The 11,782-nt window shown below is 52.3% G+C and overlaps 1 protein-coding gene across 1 annotated transcript; it reads right to left on the bottom strand.

Annotated features, from left to right (window-relative positions):
- Nucleotides 1–754: 754 nt before the first annotated feature.
- Nucleotides 755–11,715, bottom strand: Mrpl37 (mitochondrial ribosomal protein L37). The gene is made up of 7 exons (XM_021635289.2): nucleotides 11,286–11,715; nucleotides 9,274–9,457; nucleotides 9,067–9,182; nucleotides 6,618–6,803; nucleotides 5,186–5,343; nucleotides 2,227–2,430; nucleotides 755–979 (listed from the first exon to the last, which is right to left on the bottom strand). The coding sequence occupies exons 1-7, from the start codon at nucleotides 11,632–11,634 to the stop codon at nucleotides 902–904; spliced, it is 1,275 nt and encodes a 424-aa protein (XP_021490964.1). The 5' UTR covers nucleotides 11,635–11,715; the 3' UTR covers nucleotides 755–901.
- Between the last annotated feature and the right edge of the window lie 67 nt (nucleotides 11,716–11,782).

An 11,782-nucleotide genomic window follows, 5' to 3' on the forward strand; every position in this document is an offset into this window, starting at 1 on the left:
CGCACCCGGCAAGCAGCTCTAAGGGAGTTGAGGCCCTCTTCTGACCTCTTTGGGCATTAGGCCTGTGGGTGCACAGGCACACATGGACAGAACCCTTATACATTACAAAGGAAACTCCCGTAAGAACCCAGCACGTTTAGAGCCCCTGCCGCGAGGCCGGCCAACACTGATAACCTAGACTCTCCAAATTAGAAAGGGGGCAGTGACTCAGTGGACAGTGCGTTCTACAGGTTCCAGCCCCAGTTCTGAAAGAAAGCAAACATAAACCAAGGCGGGGACAGTGCACGATGCCACATGCCTGAAATCCCAGTGCTCTAGATGCTAAGGTCAGAGGACAGAAAGTTCAAGGCAAGGCTGGCTACAAAGCAGTATCTTGTCTCAAAACCAAAGAATCAAGGGACCGGGTGTGGTGGCGCACGCCTTCAATCCTAGCGTTTGGGAGGCAAAGGCTGTGAGTTTGAGGCCAGCCTGGTCTACAAAGTGAGTCCAGGACTGTCATACAGAGAAACCCTCTCTCCAAACCAAAACAAAAACAAGAGAAAAAGGGAGGGAGAGGGACAGACAGACACAGACACACACACGCGGGGCATGGGGAGGGAGAACCCAAAACTCGGTGGGCAGTTCGGACAAGAAAACAGGAACTCCGGCACCACTCAGTGCAAAGCGCAGCTGCTTCAGGGCCTGTAGGAGGCAGGAGCGCGTGGCACGGTCGGTGCACGGCCCCTCACAGACAGCTTCAGTGCAGGCACCAACGCAACACAAACACTCTTTATTGCCAGTGAGACCACCAGACCGTGAGGGAGTGGGAGGCTCGCCCAGGCCCAGGCCCCGCCATCCCAGGCAGGACACAAGCTCTTCAGAGGCAGCAAGGTAGGGCGTCAGGCCCCAGAAGGTTCTTAGTTCACACAGCACCATGCAAGTGCAGAGCTAAGAACTTCCTGAATGTTTCTGGCTGGAAATCAACAGGCCCAACAGGTTCCTGGAAAAAAAAAAACACAGACCATTAGAATCCTGCTACCAGGTTTCAGGACAGCAAAGGAAACGGGCAGCCCTCCTGAGCCTCATTAGTGCCTGGCCAATCATAGCCTTTCTCTCACATCAGCTCTCTGAACAAGGACACCGAGGAGCTGGTGCTGTAGACGGGAGGAGTGTTCCCTGTCAAATGCTGACATAGCCCTGCTCCCTAAGTCCCCTCACTCCAACCACTAGGAAGTGACAAGAATCCCACACTCTGGCTTGCAGGCTCCTGCTCTCTGCTCCTCTGCCGGAGGCCCAGGAGGGATGTAGATCTGGCTCCTATCCGCAAGGAACTTCCAATCAGGTGTTTAAATACTGACAAGAAGAGGTGCCAGACTCAATACAGAGACAATACAAGGATACTAAGGGTGTTTGTGTGTGACTAACTCACTGACTTTCACACAGGAAGGGGACGGGGACTGAGCCCGGGAGAAAAAGGAAAGGAAGGAGATCTAGACAGAGCAGTGTCCAGGGGCACAAATGTAGGCAAAGGCAAGACTGGAACCCAAGCCCACGGTGGTGGGGCGCAGAGGCAAGAAATGGGACTGGAGAGGTTAAGTGGGAGGCCTGACCAAGAGCTCACTACAGAGTTCATACTCTAGGAGGAAGACGGCCAGAGGACTAGGAGGGAGGAGACACTCGCAACTGACTGGCGGGAGGTGACTGATGAGGGTGGCTCCTGACCGTGCATGAGACGAGCGGGCGGGGGTCAGAGAAGGGCCCAGACTCCCAAGCATTTCAAGGGGAGAAACACACTGACAGGCTGGAGAAGTCACCGCAGAAAGGCCACTCAGTGTCACGAGCACACAGGCCCTGTACTGTGAGCTCACCCTGAGTGCCTCTTGCTGCATCCTAGCCTGAGCTGCTGTAGACACCACCACTGCCACTGCCCAACACCAGGTGGACCAGCTGAGGCCCGAGTGCAGCAGGGGCGGGAGCTCAGGAGGAGGTCCATAGGGCTGGCAGGGGCTGCAGTGCTCACGGGCCTGCCTTCAGGGCAGCGATGTGACTGTGCTGTCACAGGGCCCCCCAAGGCACTGGAGCAGGTGGGGGAGTAGACACAGCAGGACCCAAAGAGCGGGGCAGGCAGGTGAGAGTGTTCAGCCCCTAGAGGCCCTCCTGGCAGACCAGGCCCGACCAGCAAGGCTCACCCGGCTGGGACGAGTCGAGGCCCTGTTGGCATCACCAGGCTGGAGCAGCCGGACTTACCACCACCACCTTCTTTTTGATGACTGGGCGACACCAGAAGTGCCGGTAAAGGAGCTGGTCCGAGTCTACCCACGCCAAATTCTTGACGCCGTCATTAGAGGCCAGATCTGTGGTGTTCAGCTGCAGCACCAGGAACTGGAAGACACGGCCGTCGGTGCCCACGCTCTGCACGACTATGGGCCGCTCCAAGACCTTGGCAGCATGCTAAGAGGACAGATAAACAAGCTATGCAGCGAACTGTGAGTACCAGGCAGCCGAGTCTACCCTTTAAAGCACCCACCTGCTTCCTTTTTCTGGCTTCACCTCACAGCAGGTAGGGCAGAATGAAGAGTTCACAGTCCATAGCCCAGCCTTCCCTCCCCTTACAGCCCAGCCTCCCCTCCCCTTACCCAGACAGGCCTTCCTTCACCTATCCTGGCCTCCCCTCGCTTAGACTGGCCTCCCCTCACCTAGGCCAGTCTTCTCTGCCTCAAGGCCCTAGAAACCTGCTCTGCAATTCCAGTAGTAACCCCCACAGCGCAGGGACGACTACTGGGCAAGCCTTGAAGTTCAGGCAGGTGAGCTGGGAGGATACGGGTAGGGATCCCTCGCACCTCTGCCTCAGCTGATAAGACAAGAGGGCCATCAGCTAGCAAAGGCTAACCTGGAAGTTTGTGTCCAGGCCTATCACTCCGTCTGACAGATGAGGAGGCAGACCCAACCAGGTAACCCGACTTGTCTGAGGTCTCTATGACCTCTGAGAGACCTCAGACAAGTCGCCATCTGCTGTGTTCCCGTGGGCCTGGAGTCAGTGGGTACTCCTGAAAGCTGAACGGGAGCTCACCCAAACGCCGGGCACCATGCCTGCTTCTCACTCGCTACTCTCACATACTCCCGCTTCACAAAGAAGCTGAGGTTTGGACAGCTTTGTCCAAGGGCGGCCTGAAGCATGAGCTATCAGGTCACCCCACGGTTCCTGTGCACACCTGGGGACCCACAGCATATCTGACAGCACTGTCCCTTCCGTTCTTAAGTGCTCCTGTCTGGTAACTCTATGGCTTGCCTTGGCCTACTTTGTACCGATCCAGGCCAAAGACCCCACAGCTGAGCCCCAAGACGCACGGCATCCCTGATGCAAAACTCCTGCCGCCTTGCCTCCAGGGTTCACCTGACTTTAGGACTAGCTAATGGAAGTCCTAAGTGTGCAACACACCAGAGCTGCTGCTCTTATAAATACCTGTTCTTAGCTGCACGAGAAATAAATAAAGAGAAGCACCTGCAAGTGTTAGCTGGGATTCTGTACTGACTCTTATCTCCCTCCACAGATCAATAAAACTGCAGGTAGTACATAAATTTCTCAGCAATTTTACCTTTTACATGGAGCCTCTTCCCATAACTGCTCAACTTTGCAGCCCCAGGAATGATTTGTACCTGGAGACAGTGGGAGAGGCTGCTTCTCTCGTCTAACTGGGTAGCAATTAGTCATCAGCGCTACCTAGGCCCTTCTGGCACTGGCTGCCAGACTACCCTGAGCCTGTGGGCCTGGCACATGGCAAGCGGCTGCTTCCTTCCTCTGCCTAACCTGCGGGCAGCAAGTCCTTGCAAAGCTGTAGGAATCACAGATCAAGCTCTGCTTTCCCGCTCAGTAGCTGTGGGATCGTGGGCGATGTGCCTTATCTTAGATTTCAGGAAGTATACAGCGAGCAAAGTACTCAGCTGCCCACCTTCCCTCCCGCTTTTAAGACATAAGGGCCACATGAAGAGCCATAACTGCTAATCTTTCCGGTTCTGCTTCTTACCATGCTGGGGAAGGAACCCAGGGACTCGCACGGGCTGGAAAGGCTCTCTGCCACTGACTATCCCTAGCACACTCGAAGGCTCTCGGCTGTATGATCGGGAACGTACAGCAAGTTAGCCTTGCTGAGCCTGCCTCTTCATCCACAAAGCGAGGCGAGCGGCACCTGCCACACAGGGGTGTTCAAAGGACAAACCACGTGGGCAGTCCTCAAACTTCAGAGCAGGGTTTCCAAATGCACCTAGAGGGCTTTTTAAAAGACTGACCGCCGAGTCCCACCTCAGAATTTCCGATTCAGTGGGTCTGGGAAGTACCTGTCCATCTAGTTCCCGCAGAAGGTCCCAATGCTCCTCCAGAACTGTGTCTGGAGAACCACTAATGTCAATACTTTGTTAATATGAGGGATGCGTCAGGGGGTCAAAAACTGTGCTCAATGCAGTTCATTCTACCGCCCTCTCATGCCGCCAACCAAGCCCCAACCTGCTGACACCCAGACGAGGCAAAATGGATGGAAATCCGAACTGTGCCACTCCCAGGAGGACTCTGGGCCTTAGGTTCTAATGGAGACCTGGGAGAAGAGCAGGAGCTCTCAGAAACACACCGCATGTTCCCACCCCTACACCCCCCGCCAGGCCTTTTCCTCATCCAGAGACAGCGCTCTGTGACAACCATTCTGCCGCCACTCTCCACCATCTAGGTCTTGGGACTTCCTCTTAATATGGAGGGCCGCCACCAAGTGGCATCTTGGGTCCCTGAGTAGTGGACTGCCTGGGCCGTCACTTCCTGGGCCTCCTAGTGGTGCTGTGAGCTCTGGTTCTGACCTTGCAGAGCAGACTAGAATGTGGAACCCAGGCATCCATAGGCTTCTGAGTAGGGTGTACCTTGTTCCTGCCCTTTCCCCATACTTCCTGTTGGGAAACGCAGGGTAAAGTGGCTGGTTCTCTGGTCCTATGGCATACTGGAGAGTGGAGCTCTAAATGACACCCAGAGGGCCACTGTTTCTGGACAAAGTACAAGCCGTGTCAGCTCCCAGGAGAGGCCGCCTGGTTGCTACAAGCAGAAGTCCATTTCCCTGAGATCCCTCCGTCAAACTCAAAGTCAGTGCCCACCCATTCTTCCTGGAAGTAGACTTTACACAGGCCAATCACACAGAAAGCAGTTCCATGGTCTTCTCCACACACATACCCCATAAAGGAGCCTGGCCTGAGCCAAGGCATTCGCGAAGGCAAACAGGAGCATCTTGGCCCTTAGCTGTTCTGGGAGAAAGCGGTGTGGCTTTAAATTGGCATTCTCCAGGAAATATAAGGTGTGAGGATGAGGGTAAGGATAGCCTTCCAGGAATCCTGCAAGAGAACAGACAGGAGGGGTGAGGTGACACAGAGCCCCAGGAGAGTTCCCCTGACTGTGGCTCAGGGACTGAAAAATTGAAGGGATACTAAGACAAGGTCATGCTCACAGATCTATGGATGGCTACTGAGGGGCTGAGATAGGAAGCCAAGGTGCCTGGAAAATCCAGAATGCTCTAAATCTTACTGTTTGGCTCCTTCCTGAAAATGCTTGCCAACCTGTACAGGTGCTCCCTACCCACACATTCTAACGCCATCCATTTGCTCTCATCCAAGTGCACAGCCAACAGTGATACTAAAAGCTGTGACGGTTACAGAGAAGGCAGGCGTCAGGACTCTACTATTAGTAAGGAACAAATGGCTTGCCTTGCACCTCCCAACTTCAATTTAGTGCCTGTTCGCTTCAGACGTGACAGTGTCAGGTCATGACCCTCTTCTGAGTGGCTATAAACAAATCTCTGCTGGACTGGGGGCTTTTAGAGTAAGCGCCTGGAATCAGTGAGTGTCGGTAGAGATGAAGGAGAAAGACCCTGGGGACATGATGGGCTCTGAAAGACCTGGAGAAGAGTGCTAGCTGAGTGACCAGACTTTCTTACAGGCCCTGGCCCTTCAGGCTGCTCCACTCTGCAGCATGTGGACGCCCAGCACACATTTCACACCGAGCCCGGGGAAGGAAGCAAGGAGAGCCCAAGCAGAGCCCGCTGCTGCCTACAAGGCGCTTACATTCTAGAGGGGACAGACAGGAAAGTCAATCACATCTAAGCACAGAGATGTGGCAAGGTCCAGGGTGTCTCAGGGACAGTAAGAACACAAAAGAAAAGTCGCAGATTGAGACTGGAAGTTCAGCACCTCCGGGAGGAAATGACTCCTTAACATAAACTGCAGAAGATTAAGAGTTGAGAAGCACGAGCTGGGGGCTGGAGAGAATGGCTCAGAGGTTGAGAGCACTGGCTGCTCTTCCAAAGGTCCTGAGTTCGGTTCCCAGCAACCACATGGTGGCTCATAACCATCTATAATGGGATCTGGTGCCCTCTTCTGGTATACAGGTGTACATGCAGGCAGAACATTATATACATAATGAATCTTAAAAAAAAAAAAAGAAAAAGAAGCATGGGCTGTCACATAACCTCTAGAAGACAATTCATTTGTGGTGCCAACACCCAGAACTGTTAATATAGCTTTTCCTTAAAAACAAATAAATGAAAAATTTTAAAAAGTTAGCTAAGTCCCTTATGTCTGTACTGCCGCAAATCCAAGGCTCTGCTCCTCACCTGAGTCATCCTTCACATCATAAACATGGCATTCCTGAAGGTCGATGGTAGGAGAGATGGGATAGAAGTTTTCCAGAACATGACTTCTGGTAGCTTCCACCTCCTCTGGGGAGGCAATGGTGGGCAGAGGATCCTTGGCACTCAGTATGGCACCACTAGTACCTCGGACCTGAAGGAGAAGAGACTCTAAAATGGGGAAAAGGTGATTAGTCTAACCTGGTCTCTTTACAGCTCCTGTTATATGAGGCTTTCCCTACCCACAATCCTCAAGGCCAGGTCTGCTACAGGTTCTCCGGATGACCATATGGACGACCGTATGTCCTGGTCACACATATGGCGTTAGGGCATTAATCCTGAGCCCCTGAGAGATGAGGAACTAGAACATTCTCCTCCCCGGGTACTCTTCTGATAAACCCTGAGGTTCTTCCATCTTCCCAGGCACCAGCTCCAGGCCAGGACCCAAAACTAAGGCAGAGTTGCCCTTTGCTCTCGAGAAGCCCTTCAGAAGACAAGCGCTGCTGTGGCAAGCACACAGAGCCTTCTGCAAAGCCCAGAGAGCCTCCTGGAGGAAGCAAAACCTTAAAACTGGGCAGCTGAGGAAGCGCTTGAGAGACAGAGGCAGGCAGACCTCAGTGAGCTCACAGCCAGCCGGGGCTACACAGTGAGGTATCTGAGGAAGAAGAGGGTGGGTCTCTTCTGGGACCAGCTACCTCTCCAGGGCGGTACTGTGCATGTAGTGTTCCGCAGCCCCGCCTCTGGCCACTAGAAGTCCAATGCCATCCTCTCATGCCATCTAAGTCATGACCACGTCTCTGGTGGGAACACTCTGGTGCTGAAAATGAAGACGCAGCACGCAAAAGCCGGAGGAGCAAAGCAGGGAGGCCTGGAGCTGGCGTTGGAGAATTAAGAGGCACGGAGAGAGACGTGCTACGAGCAGGGGCAGAGGGGGGGATGGCTCAAACCCAGGCAAAGGGCCAGAGTCTTCTTAACAACAGACTGGGAAGAGCCAGGCAGATCAGGGAGCCTTGGTAAGTTGGATTAGCACGTGTGCTCCAGGGGGCTACAGGTGGTCACAGGAGAACGCAGCTAACTAATCAGTAAGCCGTTGTGAATGTGTGGAAATGTCACCTACACTGTTCCCATGGGAAGCCACATGCCACCACCAGACAGAGCGTGTTTGGAAAGACTGTTGTCAGCACCTGAGTGACTCTGAGTGGCACTGCCCTCTGCAGGTGCCTGGTTTTTCAGACAGAGTCAAATCTCAGTGTGAAGGGAATAGATTAGGGCTGTTGAAAGATGAGAAACTGGTTTGGTCAATGGCACTGTCATTTCATTAGAGTGAAGTCTCGCAAGATACGTAAAAAAAAAAAAAAAAAAATGTACACCACATCTGCAAATGGATAAATTCTGCAGTAAATGCACCTTAAGATATTGGTTTCCTAAGGCATTTCCTGTTTCCTCTAACAAATGTGCCTGGACCTCTCCTAACCCTGGGTTTTAGATTCTCCCCACAGATCACTCTAGTGTGGTTTCTAATTCAATTCCCTCCACATCCCTCCTCCAGTGACAGCTCAAAACGGGGCAGTTTAATTAGAGGTAATACTTGACAGTGGGCCAACGAGTACTCTCCATTAATGAGGTGCACTAATTTCCTTAGTGGTGCCATTACCTCTGCCAGGCTGACTCTTTGCCAGAAGTCGGTGCAGAGGGGGGAGACGAGGAAACCTGATCAGACAGACATCCCAAGTCCCAGGAATTCCACAGCTGGTTTCCTCACTCCACAAGGCTATCCCTTAAAACACCTGGGCTGCCGCTGCCGTCTGAGACATCAGCGTGCACTGCCAGGCACAGAGCATGTTCAAAAGTGAACAGGTAGGGAAGCTGGCCACTGAAGGGCTGTGACAAACTTAGGGACGTGGCAAGGGGGCAGCAGAACAGGTGGCGGGGCTCGGGCGAGGTGGAGGCCACAGCCTGGAGGGCCTTGCATCCCATGGTAAATGATAACGCTGGGTTTCCAATGATGGGAACACAAAAAGGGCTTGCTGCGTTGTGAGAACTTGGGCAGCTATGCCGACATGGAAAGGGAAAGAAAGCTGAGTGTGGAGAGGGCAGGCACCAATGCGTTTGACTGTTTCCCTGTCTTCGGCGTTTGGACAATCCCAAGCGTACTGCGGGTACTCAATGGATACAGTTAGGTGTCAACGGGTGAAGAGAGTCTCAGAAGCTGGGCATGGTGGTGCGGAACAGAGGGTCACAAGTCTGAGGACAGCCGGTGCTATGTGGCGAGACCCTAGTAGGTGCTTCTGAACCCATGATATGTGGCAGGAGCAGAACGGAGGGGGTTGGGGGCGGGGGTTTGATGGTGGGGCTGAGAGCAGAAGAGAGATTAAACGAACAAACAAACAAACACAGAGCCCAGCAAGGCCTTCTGGTACACAGAATGACTAACCTCGGTTCCAAGTGGTGCACAAGTAGTATTTTTGGGCAGAGATCCGCCTGGCCAAAGAAGGGTGCTTGCAAATCTGGGACTTACACAGCTGTATGAGGCTGTTCACAATGACTGGGCTTGGAGGGGAAAGAAAAATTGGAGACTTAAAGCAACATGTAACTCCAGGACTCCTCAACCGGAAATCTATCTTACTTGGAGGGAACTCACCAATAGGTCTCTCTCTTGGGGATGTCCTCAGTGGAGTGCCAGAGACGGGCATGAGAGATGATATCTAGAACTCGTTCATCTTGGTTTTCTACGTGATTCGCGGGATCATCAACAATGCTTAGTACTTTCTTGGGAAGGCCTTCTATTAACTTGGTCTTAGTAAGCCAGAGTGCCTGCTTCATACCTTTGGGACAACCAAAAAGAGAGAGAGCGAGAAGACAACTCAGGAAGTGACGTTCATGCCTGCCAGGCAGCACCATGCAGAAAAGGCTGCCTCGAGAGGGGGCTGGGTTTGTTTTGAGACATCTGAGGAACAAAACCAAAAGTGAAACGTAGATCCAGATTACAACTCAACTTCAGGAATGGTGACAGGAAGAGTGAGTCGACCATGGGAATGAATGCCGGCCGTAACAGGGGTTCAAACTATGCTCAAGGCAGCTGCGTTCCCTGCTGACCCCCCCCAGACAGACAAACCAAAGCTGTGAGGCCAGTTTGGTGGAGGGCAGCCCTTCACTTACAATCCTTTCAGTAATCTGCATCTAAATGCCGACTAGAAAAACCCAAGCATACCAAACGTTTCTCATTTGTTAGGTCTGAGTCCAGTAAAGCCACTCAAGTCTGCTATTGGTCCACAAGTGCAGCTATGGGCAGTAATTGGTATGTGTACATGGTTGTACCCCAGTAAAACTTTATTTATAAAAACGGGGCTGCCTGATCAGCTGACCCCAGCTCTGCGATGCTTACTGCTAGCAATCCCAGAGCCGAGTTTCACGGTTCTCTAGCACATACACAGAAGATGCAGTATTCAGAGCTGCCGTTTACTGAATGTCACTTCTGTATCATGAATGGACCTATAAATTAGATGGGAGTTTACGAAAGAAAGGGGGAAATTTGGACAGATAGAAGAGTTTGCTTCTAGTCACTTATCTTTAAGGTGATGAAGGTAAAAGGAGAAACTGAACCTGTCTACCCCACAGTTCACTCTCTCCATAATCCCAATCAGCTTCCCAGGCCCATGTCTTGCAAGGCTTATTGTAACTTTATAAGACCTCTCTGTAACTTGAGAAGGTGTAGGAGAGGAGATACATTCTCAGGCTAATCCAATGAGTACAATCTGAACAAAAAAAAAAAAAAAAAAGAAAGAAAGAAAAGAAAAGAAAAGAAAGAAAAAGACCAGGGTTCCACTAAGGAGTCATGCCATGTGAGAGCCTTCACAGCACCTTCTGAGTGCACTGAAAATGGCTAATGGCTAGAAAAATCGGCTTGCAGGAGTGGGCATTTTAGGAGGCTGGCCTATGGTTATTGATTTTTTTCCAAACTTATAATTGATTCTCTTAGTTTAGCTCCAAACCCTGTTCGGTCTCTTTATTTTCTAGCTATCCTTTGGAAAATACTCTCACATACCTCAACTGTTTTTGTTTTTAGGATCTGCCCTCTCCTCACGCTGATGTGGGTGGAGAATGAAGAAAGGCACTCTTAATGGTCAACTCCGGAAAATAATTCCAGAAGCTACTCTCGATAAACATATTGGTTTTGGCTCAAGACATTTGGGGAGGAAGGGGTTTGACGCAGGGTTTCTCCGTGTAGCCCTGGCTGTCTTAGAATTCATTCTGTAGATCAGGCTGGAATTCTGCAATAGGCTCAAGACATTTTGATCTGCTCTTAAGAGTGACAGGTCCCTAAGTGGGTAGACTTTTGGGTGCAAATCCCTTTTTTGAAAACAATCCCAGACCTTTAACAAAAGACACTGACCTAAGAAACCAGCCCTGTAGGCCTGGCTTCACTATCATCTCTGTCTGCAGCTGGCGAGCCTGTGAAATGAGAGGATACACTCACATTCCCCATTGCTCCCTCTCACAAACATTGGCTTTTATATCCCACTTGACCCGACAACTCTTAGAAGATGGATGTTATTCTGGTTCTGCTTCGCAGAGGAAGAAACCGTGACCCCAGCCTTGGGGTCAGTGCTGGACAGAGAACACGGTCTCCGCCCGTTTGTCCTGCGGCCTCACCCTCAAGGAGTCGGCAACGCTGGTGAAAGACGTAGCAAGGCTGGTCCTTGTACAGTTGATGCTCGTGGATCGGTGCCGGGCGGCGGTGGAGCAGTGGGTTGTTCCAGCCAGGTTCCCACGGCGGGAAGATCGGCTGCGCCAGCCATGGGACGAAATGCATCTTCCCCTCATAGGTAATGGGCTCCAGCCCCGGGATCTCGTGTACCCGGTGCAGGGGTCGAGGCTTGGGCTTCTGCGCGGAGCGCACACCCCACTCGTACGCCCCGCGTTTCGGGGCTCCGCAGCCGCCAAGGCCGAGCCTCCCAGAGCCAGCTAGTGCCCGCAGAGCGGGCCCGGACGCCAACGCCATACCGCCCAGGTTTCCAGAAGACCTTTCTACATGGACGCCGCCATCTTTCCCCGCGCAGGGCCTGCTGGGAGTGAAAGGGGCTGGGCGCAAAAAATAACAAACCTCATTTTGAGACTGGCAGACACGTCGGCCAATCACAGTTAAGATA

Source organism: Meriones unguiculatus, chromosome 12, assembly GCF_030254825.1.
Source record: "Meriones unguiculatus strain TT.TT164.6M chromosome 12, Bangor_MerUng_6.1, whole genome shotgun sequence".
NCBI classification, from domain to species: Eukaryota; Metazoa; Chordata; class Mammalia; order Rodentia; family Muridae; genus Meriones; species Meriones unguiculatus.